Raw genomic sequence first — 13962 nt, forward strand, 5'->3', positions numbered from 1 at the left:
GATTCGGGCACTCTTGTTTAATTCGGGAAAAAAATCGACATCCCCCCCCCCCCCCCCCCCCTACAAAAATGGGAGCCCGTACGCCTATGGGTACTCGGTTGATGGGCGTCATGTGGGTCGTGTTGTTTTTTGTGTGTGTTTTTTTACGAAACCAGTGTCACGTAATTACTGCACTGGCCCCCAACAAACATGTACATATGCCAAAGCTTGTAGACAAGGGTAACCCTTCTGACTTGGTCGTAGATATTTTTTGTGTGTAATTTTACGTAGTACTTATTTAACATATAATTTATAAAAAATTGTTTTCTTCACATCTGATAACCAGTGATTATACCAACCATTAAAAAAGAAAAGAAAAAAGAAAAAGAAAAAAAGAAAAGGAAACTCGGTGATAATTAAAAGGTTCTAAAAAGGAACGATGCGGTTGTATTCCGAGAACGTGGTGATTTCTATCCCCCCCCCCCCCCCCACCCTAGGGGCTGTGTTGCGTACGCTTGGGCTTTTGTCCAAGTATCGCATAGAACACGACGGCGACTCAGCGACTGTCACGCTAATCTACGGCATGAACAAGAAGCGACGCTCACCTAGCAGAATACGGAGGAGGCGACCTAAGACTATCCAGGGGGGACCTAACTTGGCGGCTCAACCGCCAGGGGCGGCCCCTCCTGTTCCGAAACAGAGAACGAGACCGACAGGGACGGTGCAGGGTGATCCAAACCCTGTGGCTAAACCACCGGGGGCGGTTCATTCTGCGTTGTCGCCCCCAGTTACTCGACCGAAACACTCGCCAGGAGCGGCCCGGGGGGGGGGGGGGGGCTAAAGCTGTCAGCTCCACTGACAGTGGCGGTCCCTCCTGTAGACGTACCAACGCAGATGGAGACGGGACATGTGGTCATTAGTGACCCCCCCAGCCAGCTCATCAGCGCCTCCGGAAGTTGTTGCGGTTCCAGCGGCGGTCCAGCGGGAGTCCAAGAGGAGGAACGTGTCTGCGGCCACCATACCAAAGACATCCGACCAACCCGATTGGACTCTCGTCTGCGACAAGCTGCCAGCTAAATACCGAGGAGCAGTCTACGGCGACTTTACCGATAGCGCTCTAATCAAGGGACCTTGGAGAGAAGATCATTGGCGCCAACTTCCAACTGGACAAGGGAAGTACCAGCTACAAGGAGCCCTTCACTCGGACCAACTCTACGTGACGGCACAGCAGGACGGACTGTACAGGCAGGGACTCCCGATGCCATCGATGCCCAACGCAACCATCCACCGCATCTTGAAGATGGTACTGCGGGACATCTATCCAGGAGCCATCAACAGAAACATCGCCATGTTGACTGAAGGACTCCCCAACTTCAGGCCTGAACAGTCCATCACTTCGCCATGAGTCCTCCTTTTTTGGGCTTAGTTGGACTTTAAAACATTTTGGCCGCGGCTCAAAATTCTTATGTTTATTTTTTTTTATAAATAGTCCAACGCACTTTACTTTGGTGCCCAATCAATTGCTCAAATCACCTTAAAACCTTTTAGCCCGAGCAGTCAAAAAATCTTTGGATTTAAATTCTTAGTCCAGACATGTGTAGAAGTGTAGAATGTCGTAAGGATTTTAGGACTTAGGTCTTTGACCGACCACTAAATGTTTTATTCCAAATTCTGCCCACCTCAAACTTACCCCTCCCCCCTCCTTGCCCGGACTTAGTCACTGGCGAAAGTCAGAGATTAAGCCCGTGACAGGCGTGCGTGAAACCTTCGTGGTATATACGCACGTGTAAAAGCTTTCACTCACTCACTCACTAAATTTAAACTGTTATGTCCCCTCCCCCCCAAAAGCCCCAAAACAAAACAAAAAAACAAACAAAACAAAAACAAAAACAAAAAACCCCAATAAAGGATCGCTTACTGATGCTGCACCAAGCAGTATTCTGATGATCATAAGAAGAACGTAACTGACATTGGAAATCACGGGGGTGATGAGAGTCAACAATGCTGACAGGAAAATGCCCCATCCAAACACTCTCTTCCCACCAAAGCGTGTGGCCAGCCAGCCACCAGGAATCTGAGAAATGACATAGCCCCAGAAATACGATCCGAGGACAAGACCTTGTACTGTTTTATCCCAAACATGTGTCCCATCCTGAAACGGGATGGAAAAAACAGTTCAGCAATAAATATACAGACGTCCACAAGAAACTTTACATACATAAAATTTTACTAATTTGATAAATATTGTTGCTATTTGAAAAGAACCAATTTAGAAACAAACACTTAAAAAAATTCCATTGTCTCCTTTCCTTTCTTCATGTTTGTTTCCATTACCGTAGTTTGACACCCAATAGCCGATGTATTTTTCGTGCTGGGGTGTCGTTAAACATTCATTCATTCATTCATTCATTCCTTTCTTTCCTTTGAATTCCATCTCATTTATTCCCGATATGGCAACTCCTATCTTTCAACTTCTTTCGCTGTCCACCTCTACATCCCAGTCTATGTCTCTCCAACCATGACAGGTGCTTGTCTCTTGTGGCTATCTGTGCCACACACCTGCGATTCCCCATCAGGTTTTAGCTGTTGGCTTAGTCTGACCACTTCGGGGAGTGTTCAGTAGCTGGCATTGTTTAGAGGCACGTGTAACCACCTACTATACACCCCTATTACCGGCAGTCGTTAGTTAATGCCGTGGGTCAGACCAGCTTTATTAGCGGCAAAGGACGAGGATGCTAGGTGTGTGCAGGAAAATACACAGAGACTGCACCTGTGGAGGAAGTTGAGACAGGTAGGCGATAGTATGGATAGCTCAGAAGACAGTCGGAGGAAACTGACAGAAAGGGTCGAAACAGATTGAAATCGTGGGAGAAATTGTGAAGTTTTTTTTTATATATATACATGTGTATTTAAGATCATGAGAATGATAAGCAGAGGTTGATAGATAAGAAAGATGATTGAAAGTGTGAGCCAGCTTTGACGGGATTTGAACCACTGTCATCAGCTTGATTGTCCAGCAGCTTATCCACTAGACCACGGAGCTCACTAGAAACAAACACTATATGCATGTATCATGAAGAGCATTGATTTGATAAATTTCAAATAATTACCAATTAAAACATACTTTCATATTCCACCGTACCGTTTGTTGGGTTTCACTTAAATCTGATTTATTAAGTTTTTGATAATGACACATATTGATTGTTTTCTTTGTCGTGTAATTGATGTTCGTTCAAAGAACAGAGGCAACAATTGCCCCCAAAAGAAAATCTTACCTCTGACAATCTTTGAGGTGTTGTGACGTTTGAAGAATCAGAAACAGTGCGTCCCTCACATTCAGAAAAATCGGACACGTTTTGAAGAATTTCAAGCGCTGTTTGGTTCACCATGCACACAATAGCCACACTCAAATTTGTTCGTAAGGCGTAGAGATTAGCAAAACCCCAAAATCCCAGGAACGCTAGTTGTAGACGTGATGATGTCCAAAAAGGGACTGAAAAGAAATGATCACGGTGCTCTAACGTATTTTAATTATAATATCCACCCAAAGTTCACACACACACACACACACATACTCACGCACGCACGCATGCAGACACAAACACACAGACAGACACACACACACACACACACACACACAGAAAGACACGCGCGCACACACACACACACGTACGCACGCACACACACACGCACACACACACACACACACACACCGGTCTGGGTATGAAGCTGCAGGCACACACGAATCCCTCGTTAGATATTTCTTCATTATTAGAAATAAATGAAAATGCTAACACATGTACTAATAGAAGTATATCATAACATCAAAGCATGCCAATTCTTTCTACTCGGAGACACGGGCAGGGGGTTATATTGTAGTAGCATTATATTATTATATTATACACGCACGATTAGCGTCTAGCAGTAACTGGATTCAGGATATTAGTAGGTAGGCGGATAAGTGACACATTTTAGTTAAGTTGTACATACTTAGCAGATAGTGTGAAATTTGGTATGTTGAATCCAAATCTAAATGGCGGCAAGTGATACGAGCAAAGCAACTATAGTCCGTTCCATGCTCCTACAAAACAAAATAACCAAAAGAAAAAAATACTAGTTTTGTGTGCAATTTAGAAAACATTCGGCTCAGAAATCGATAACTTGTAGTAAATTCCATAGTGCGAAAAAAGACTTCCCCTGTGGGCAGAGCCGGTTTATGGATCCGCGGGGACTGTAGCACAAATAACAGCGGGGCCCTCTTCCCAGGATATATATTTTGCAACCCCCTCAGGGAGAGGGGAAAATGATGTACACATAACCGCGGGGCCCTCTGAAGCGCGGGTCCCGTAGCACGTGCTACATATGCTACTAGGATAAACCGACTCTGCCTGTGGAAAGGACTATCGTTCAAAATCGCAAATGTTTAAAAAAGGGTCAGTTAAGTTACACGAATTGCATCAATTTGAAACCCTAATTGATATCTACTCCTGAAATAAAACTGTGCTCATAAAATTTAGAATGTGTGTTTACACAAGATGATATGTTTGACAAGAGAGTACTGTTAAAGCAAGACGTGTCCAATACCGGACCCAACAAATTTTCGAATATCTTAAGTTCAAGGTCCTCTCCCTACGCCACTGCTATGTTGAGGCATTGCGAAAAAAAACCCCAAACAGTCCAGAAAACTAATTTTTTATTTCCTAATTTCGATGGTCATAACTCTGTCAAAATTAGTAAATTGCCATGGGAGTCAAATTTAACCTGTAACAGTGCACGATACGTCTATGTTCAAAACTTCAGCTCAACATATTGAGGCATTGCGGAAAAAGTACATTAAAGTATTTAAATGAATGCTTAATATGGGGTTTATGTAGTTCAGTCACGAATTTAACAAAGGAAATATAGAATTGTGTCTGGGGTGGGTGATCAAAATGCATGCAGTTATGTCAATGCTATAGTATAGGTAGGCCTCTGTACTAATATACGTTGGTTGCTGGCTGTAATAGGATACAATATTTCCGGTACAATCAGATAGTGACTACATAATGAAGGGATTTCCAAACATTTTCACTAAATCCACATCTCTACTACTGAAGTACCAGTAACGAGCTACTCTCTGTTACTAAGTTCAAAACATATATAGCCCCCCCCCCCCCCCCCCATTCCCGATTCGGCGGACCGGTCAGAAATGCGCCAAATTTCCTTCATTCAAATTGCGCACCTTTTCCCTTTAGCATTAACTCTATTCTAAATTCCATAGCACCAAAATCACCCCCCCCCCACTCCGCCCGCCTGTTAACGATTCCGGTCGGGCTGCTGGTGCTCTTTTGCACCTGCCAGTGCAGGCGGTCCCTTTACCCCACCCCAACCCTTTCCTATCCTGGACGAAGGAGCCGACCGAGGCCGCCACCTATGCCCATGATAGGCGTGCGTTAAAACGGCTTGCTCTGAATGTGCACGTTAAGCCCTATGACCTGTCCTGACCTACTGGAGTAAAATGATTGCAGCTTCAACCTCTTTCCCAGTGGTTCGTGAGATCGCAGAAGTCCAACTTCAAGATGTCTGTTGAAGCACGAAGTAAAATGCCCACTATTACATATCCATTACATAACGTTAAAACAAGTTTGTTTGTTTCAGGTCCGTAGCATGGTGGACATTTTTTTTTTTGGGGGGGGGGGGGGGGAAACGGTATAAGCGCCAACGGCGCGAGTTATTTGTGGGGTCCGGGGGCATGATTCAAAGGTTATTTGCTCGTTACTGTAACTTTTGCCGTTAACCTCGATCCGTTAGTCTCGCTACAACTTTTACATTCAGTCGAGATGTAAAGGTTATAAAAAAAATTACCCCCCAACATTCCATAGGTGGTGCCCCCCCCCCCCCCCCCTGCTACGGGCCTGTGTTTTGATTAACGACACCGCTAGAGCACATTGATTAATTAATTGTCTGCTATTGCATGTCAAACATTTGGTAATTCTGACACGTAAGTCATCTGAGGAAAGAATATATCATGACCTTTGACCAGTTGTGGTGCACTGGTTAGAACGAGAGAGACCCAATAACTTGAATGGATCCACCGTTATTCTATTTAATACCCCAGCTATTTATTCTCCAACAGCCACCGTTATTCTATTTAATACCCCAGCTATTTATTCTCCAACAGCCTTATTTTTCGACACACATGCACGTACATGTATTAAAACGATGTAAACCACTTTACATACTGTTCTGAGTATTGGTATAACTTTGCATTTTAATATCGTTCACAGATAATGTTCAAAAATAAAAGCTACAATGAATTGCATTAAAATGACATTTTGTTATAAATTAAACACTGAAAACAGATAGCCGTAAACGTAAACTCTTTAAAGTACATGCCATTTTGTGTTTGCCAAATCGTGATGACGTCATATTTAGTACCGACAAGGTCATTGGTTTGTAAGCATCAAATCGTCCAATAGTATTGTACGTTACACCAATGCAGACTGTTTCTTCCGGTTGAACTTTTGTTGAAACTTTACTTGACCATGGTATTTTGAAAGGATATACGAATAAAAAGTATTTTTTAATAATATTGCTATGTAAACATACCTGACAAAATTATCCTCCCCCCAAAACCACAAATACAACACGAATCGAGCAGCAAGTTTAAAAACTTACACTCAACGACAGTACATTGTGTCATCATTGTTTAGCTTCGTATTCAATCAGTTTTAGATATTTTATCGTAATTGCACTTCATATCGATTTTTATAGGTAAAATTGTTTAAATTACTGTTTTTTTCATTTTCAAATACGACCAGATACATTGATAATCATCAAAGTTAAACTCGTAATAATTTACAAGGGCGATAATTGATTCATTAATGTTATTATAATGTTAGTATTATTTCTATATTTTCACTGTAGTTAAAATACAGTGAAAATATGACTTTTCACCGAATATCACTTTTATGGTTTCTGTAATCTACAGATTTCATAACTATGTATATAATAAATGTTATGGTGCTCATATAGTAGTTGTGCTTACTACGTGAGCTGTGTGCGTCAATCAGTGTCTACAGACAATTCATATTTGAGTTAGCATAATGACTCACTTAGTGACACGAGAGACACCCTGACATATCTAAAATATCCACATGCCATTTCTGGTTTTTTCTTCTGCAATTTACTGAATACAACTCAACTGGATGCCATACATTCATGCGACTGTATGATTTTCAAATAAATGTAAAATAATGAACATTTTGTTGCTAAATTGTATTATGCAAATGAACCACATGAATTTAACTAAAGTATACTTAACAAAAGTAGCCTTTTTATCAATTCTCTGCAGGTGTCATATTATTTTAGCTAGTTTTGATACATATGATTTCTAAACATTGTTTTAGAAAAAGATTAACCCATGATTCTCGCAAAAATCTTGAATATGTTGGGGGTTTTCGGATATTTATATAAAAAAAGTGTTGGCTCTAAATTGTTGTTTATATCATTAATTTTAAAAACATGCTACAATGTCCACACCCTACAAAGGACAAAGCTGTATTATTGTTTTCTTTACTGTATTTAAAGAAAAATAATGGCTCTTAACTAATTTTGTCGAGTATATAAAGTAGTGTTAAAATACTTTATTGTATTTTTAACGTAGCATCTCTTACAACACACTCAAAAGTTTATATTAAAACAGAAGCAATTTTAAAATTTTCGTAATTTGCGTATTTTGTCAAATGTCCTGCAAAGAATTTAAATTTTGAAATAATAGCATTGCCTATGTTGCTGCTTCCATTTAAATTTGGATTATGCATACCTTAAAACCTTTATATACCAAATTTTCACTTTCTGCCAGAATGATGTGCACATCTTTTTCATCTATCCGCCCTACTATAGAGACGGGACGTGACCTAGTGGTAAAACGCTCGCCTTATGCCCGGTCGGTCTAGGATCGACTCCCATCGGTAGGCTACATTAGGCCATTTCACTTTCCAGCCAGTGCTTCACAACTGGTGTGACAAAGGCCGTGGTATGTACTGTACTGTCTGTGAGATGCTGCGTATACAAAATCCCTTGCTGCGAAAATCGAAAGTAGTAGCCGATTACTTGGCAGACATATTTAACCAATTTAGAGAAAAAATATTGGTTACCACTATTACATTTTCGACTCTCAAATCATTATCTTCCCATTGAAAAAGGCAGATGGAAAAAAATAACTTTAACAAATAGAACATGCTTTCTGTGTACAAATAACGAAATTGGTGATGAATTTCATTATATAATGTGTTGTCCTTTTTTTAAAGATGAAAGAACAAGACTTCTGCCAAAGTGTTGCCTGTCTAGACCAAATGTTTATAAATTTAGAATGCTATTTGACAGTAAAAAAACTGGTGTTCTCAGAAAGCTAGCAGTTTTCTGTAAACAAATTATGCATATTCTTAAGTCCCAGGGCTGAAATCTGTTTTTACAATTTAATTTTATTTGTATATGCAATGTATGTCTTCAAATGCAAGTATGAATCCATAGATATACACTTGTTTTATTTTATGTACATTATTATGACGAATGTGCCATCTTGTCATTTATTTATTTATTTAATTATATTTTTACAATGTACCTCATATGCCGTTGAATTACGGCCAGAGTGTAAATACAGTTCATTTCAGTTCAGTTCAGTCTCATTATCGTTGTGGTTGTTAATCTTATGTCCTCCACCATATAACCGTAGTAAAAATTTGGATTTTGTCTTTCTTTACTTACCCTCGCTTCTGTCAAAATTGCTACGTTGAGTAAACTCCACTTCTTCTTTAAGGATTGCAATAGTCAGCATGAAAAGAAAGACGATGGATTCTATTATTAGAACATCTCCCACACACTAATAAATATTTACTGCCCATCTCTTCCTACAAAAGAATTTTCGTTTTAAGTTTTATGACTCCATATCGCTATTTATTACGCAACCATGCTTCTTGTGACTTGATAACCCGAATGATAATTCAAAGCGTTATTATGTCAATGCCTTCGTTGCTAGCATGATAACCTTGGCGTTGCTATGTGTTATCAGGTCACTAGGAAATGAGTTGTGCTCAAATGAGATGTTTGCTCAATTGTCAGGTTGGTCATTTCCTCATTTTTCAAACATCCATTTACAGCAATAATTGTTCAACTGCATAAATAAATATAGCATTCACACTTCCATATCATAAACTTAGCCATTATTCGCTCCCATTCGGAACTAGCCAGCGTTTTGAATTAAACATTTTAAAACAAAAAAGTAAGTAGCATCGTCCAAAGGATGTTTACTTTGGAATAGCGTCTGACGTCACAGTCTCTTGCAGCCAGTGATGTAAATCTTCTTCAAGTCACATAAACTTTATTTTCACAGAAAACGGTACAAAAAATGTAATTTTGTGACACAACATACTTTGAATCAAAGTATTTTATTTAAAATTTGGAAACATTTAACTTTTTGGCTGGCTCTGCCTTCCCAGGATGCTTTCGCGCAACTGCTATTATCCTACTTTCGGTAGTAGATTCTACACGATAATACTAATAGTTTCTATACCGCTTTTGACTGAAACATATTACAAAAATATAACTTGAAAGGGTTACATGATAAAACAATATCAGGTTACTGCGTTTTAATATCGTGGTTATTTGGCAAGCTTCAGCCGTAGTTAAAATGTACTGAGTGAGTCGTTAAATAAAACCTTCCTTCCTTCCGTCCTTCCTTCCTTCCTTCAGAATATTACAACATTTCCATAAATATTTAAATTTTGTTATAACTATTTACTAATTTCTACAACGTTAGTTTCTTTTTCGTATTTTTTTTATATTTGAAATTTGGGATTGTGGACATTAAATAGCACTTTCAAATTAATTTCTGCCTGTAATTAGGAAAATGAACTATAATAGTCGGTTTTGTGGACTACATTAACATTAAATACCAAAAAATTTTTAAGACTTTATATTAATGCGAACTGTGATTTTGATTGCCACATGTACGGCGGATCGTTGACAAAAATAGCGATCCCTCTGAGACATATCGGCAGCTATTTAAATACCACACCCTAATGTTACTCAGCTGTCATACATACGGAATTTTCTTTACTTACCGGTATCCTTGCTTCTGTCAAAACTGCTACATTCTGTAAACTCCATTTCTTCTTTAGCGATTGCAGTAATCAGCGTGAAAAGAAAGAGGATGGATTCTATTTTTAGAACATCTCTCACAGAATACTAATACATATTTACTGCCCGTCTGTTCCTACATGGAATTTGGTTCATATTAATTTTTACGACTCTATATAACCATATAACCGTAGTTAAAATGCGTTGAGTGAGTCGTTAAATAAAACACTCCTTCATTCCTTCAGGATATTTAAACATTTCCATAAATATTAAAATTTTATTATAATTATTTACTTATTTCTACAGCGTTATTGCTATAATGGAATTTGGTTCATATTAAGTTTTACGACTCTCGAGACGAAAAAAAAAAGAAAAAAAAAAAGAAAAAAGAAGAGGAAACAATGGAGTTCATGGTCAAACGCTACAATGCACCTAAACACATTCACCGTGGGTAACCCCTGTGTAGGCAATACGATGTTGCATTGTTCAACTACCCGTGTTCTCACGTACAATGTAGCCGAGTTTACACGACCTTTGAACTGAGGTAAGTTTTCTATCTATCTATCTATCTATGTATCTATCTATATGTATGTATGTATGTATGTATGTATGTATGTATGTATCTATCTATCTATCTATATCTATGTATGTATGTATGTATGTATGTATCTATCTATCTATCGATCTATCTATCTATTAGCAACTACAGTTACGTCAAAAGTGTGCTATAAGTTTTCAATGTATTATTATAACCCAGGCTATAAAGGTAGAGTGGGGGGGGGGGGAATACGATATATATGAGACCGTTTATTGTAGACCATATGCGTAATACTATTAGATAGATAGATAAATAGATAGATAGATAGATAGATAAATAGATAGGTAGGTAGGTAGATAAATTATTGCCTGAGCGGAAGTTCTATACGGAATTTATGAAACCAGTTTGGAAATGTTCTATTCCCCGAGCGAAAGTGAGGGGTATAAAACGGCTGAAAAACGAATTTCATACATTTCGTATGGTACTCCCGCGAGTGTTATAATATACTTTTTAATCCACAAAGTGTGCTTTGTAACAAATGTTAATATGATTGTAATCGCTTCACAAACGAGTTTAACAATATTCAGCGATGACAGTTACAGTGACGCGGAATGTGTCAATACCATAGCTGCGACCGTCACAAGCATGCAGCTGTTATAGCAACTACAGTTACGTCAGAAGTGTGCTGTAACAGTTTTCAATGTATTATTATAGCCCAGGCTATAAAGGTAGAGTGGGGTGGTGGGGGGGGGGGGGGATAAGATAATATATTTATATTATTATCGATATTATTATTATAAGTGAGGCCGTTTATTGTAGACCATATGCGTAATAAAATATAGTACTATATGGACGGCGGCCCTTCACATATTAAACCCAGCTAGAGTCAAGCATGCTGTCCTGGAAACACACCTCAGCCATATATGCTGTCTGTCCAGGACAGAGCGTTAGTTGTTAGTTGTTAGTGAGAGAGCAGAGGGTGTAGTAGTCTTACATCTACCTATTGTGTCGTTAAAACTCACTCTGGGTGGGAACCCAGTACCTATCAGCCTTATGTTAGATGGCTTAATTTGCAATGGTGATATCACTTGGATAGTTTTTCGATTACCAAATTGTTCACAGAAAATTATTATTGTAGAACACACAAAATTATAGCATGCATTGTGGGCTACTTTTTCTGTTTTGTTTTTGTTTGTTTGTGTTTGCTTATCCGACAGTGTTACCCCTTCGGGCGACCTGTCAAGTGCATTTCTGCAGGCCTGGAACCTGTGATAGTATGATTAGTATTTTGGTACCATAATTTATTATATAAGCTCAACACAAAACATTTTATGAAACAAAATGTGATGTTTGTGGCATATTTGCTAATCGTGACTTGCCATTTTCACCTCTAAAACTATTCTGGGGGTTGGGAGGGGTCACAAATAAAGATAATACCTCAGTGGAAAGGTATTGTCAGTCTGAACACAGTGACAATGGTTTCATTTTGATATTTCATTATCTGAAAAATCAATTTATTTATCACACCCCCTCTAGTTTAATATAAACATTTTGACTGCTAATTTGAGTGGTTATATCCCTTGATATCCACCAAAAAGCTACTCCTTTTTTCTTTTCTATTGATTGTGTGTGTGTGTGTGTGTGCACTGTGTACCACTATGTTTCTGTACGTAATGAATTCGGGGCCCCAACCCTGACATTACAGATGTGTTCTGGGACAATAAACCCCCCCCCCCCCAAAAAAAAAAAAAAACCCAAAAAGCTACTCCTTACAACAGTGTATCATACTAATTTATTAACTACACACACAGGGCTATTAGAAATAAACAGGAGAATTTTCCCGCCAAGGTCATACTACTTCGTAAAATGTTAGTGTGGCCCATGGACTAATGATGACTGTTGGTAATTATTGCACAAATGAGATTAACAACTGACTGAATAAATAACACTCTCCCGACGTGAAAGGGTGTCCACCGCCCCAAAGACAACAAAACGCGTGACGTCTGGGTCACATTACACAAATTAATAATGACGTGCTAAAACTGGTACGAACGTAGAACCTTTGTCTTTTCAGCTACATAAACATAGTCTATTTAATTACTTTTTTGGGAAAAACATTAACGTTAACACCACGACGAGGACAACTAGACACATTATATTTTACCACATTATTTATTATTTGTCGCTTGTATACATACATGACATTTAAATTCTGTGGTCGCATTTGTGGGGTAAAAATAAACTGAAAACAACCACTGGGTCTGACTTTACTGGTCGTATTCCAAAGTAGTGGGGTGGTCTTAATACCGGAGTATTTTTACTATGAAATAACAAGGAAATATCCCAGTCTTTAAAATATTGGTCTTTTTTTATAGCGGGGTGGTCGTTAGGTGAGGTTTCACTGTTACAATATTTGTTGTAATATTGACATCATTCAATGCTATTGTAATTGACAGTGTTTGAATGACACTGAATTATGTTAGTATCATAGCCGCGACTGTCGCAAGCTGGCAACTGCTAAAGCAACTATAGTGACGCCAGAGGTGTGCTATAACAGTTTTCAGTGTATTATTAGGGTTCGGAAAACTTGAACCTTTTTCTCAAAAGTTGAGTGTGAGAGTTGTTTGTATGGACATTTTGCCCGTAGAATCTGAATCCAATGGATTTTCTTCTACGTTACAGAACGTTTGATAACTGTTAATGTCAAACATTCTAAATGGCTACTTCAAATGACGATTTTTTGTAGTGTTATGGGTTGTAATATATGATTTGTTATGTTTCTCAGGGTGCTGATCTCTAATATAATGTCCAAAATGTGATCTGATGCATGGTTATTGATAATTACTGGCTAGGTATAGAATCTCATTAATTTGGTTAAAATGTTGTATCCAATCATCCAGGTACCAGATCCCATATGTAAACATTGGTTGCAGATCTGTATGCTGTTCTCAGAAATTCCCATCCAATATCCCGTTGCTGTTTTATTCATTACTGAGTAAATGAATATAGAAACGCAAAATAAGAACGTGACAAAAATTTCAGGATGGAACACTGTATAAAAAGAAAAGGAAATTCAAAGACTAACAATCTAATGGAAGTATTCTCATGTGAAAAAATGATATACTAATGTAAGCAATCAACTAAAGGACATAATTGATAACTGTAGGTATTGGTAATAATCTAGTAGCTGAAAATGTTTGTATTGAGTAGATAAACACATGTAGACCAGCTAAATCTCCAAAATGCACTCTGGAATCTAAAGGACACTCGATATTTTTGTTCTAACTCCCCCTAATAGTAGCCACTGAAGACTTGATTACATTCAA

At 38.5% G+C, this 13962-nt stretch overlaps 1 protein-coding gene across 1 annotated transcript in view; it reads right to left on the bottom strand.

Moving 5' to 3' along the window:
• LOC121383635 (sialin-like) overlaps positions 1–10638 on the bottom strand; it is a 34281-nt gene extending 23643 nt beyond the window's left edge. Inside the window, exons 1-5 of the mRNA XM_041513729.1 lie at positions 10083–10638; positions 8728–8772; positions 3255–3472; positions 1898–2131; positions 866–1052 (exon numbers count right to left, since the gene is read on the bottom strand). Coding sequence (XP_041369663.1) covers positions 866–1052; positions 1898–2131; positions 3255–3472; positions 8728–8772; positions 10083–10128 — 730 coding nt within the window. The 5' untranslated portion in view covers positions 10129–10638. The remainder of the gene's footprint in view (positions 1–865; positions 1053–1897; positions 2132–3254; positions 3473–8727; positions 8773–10082) is intronic.
• Between the last annotated feature and the right edge of the window lie 3324 nt (positions 10639–13962).

The sequence above is a fragment of the Gigantopelta aegis genome, chromosome 10 (genome assembly GCF_016097555.1).
Source record: "Gigantopelta aegis isolate Gae_Host chromosome 10, Gae_host_genome, whole genome shotgun sequence".
NCBI classification, from domain to species: domain Eukaryota; kingdom Metazoa; phylum Mollusca; class Gastropoda; order Neomphalida; family Peltospiridae; genus Gigantopelta; species Gigantopelta aegis.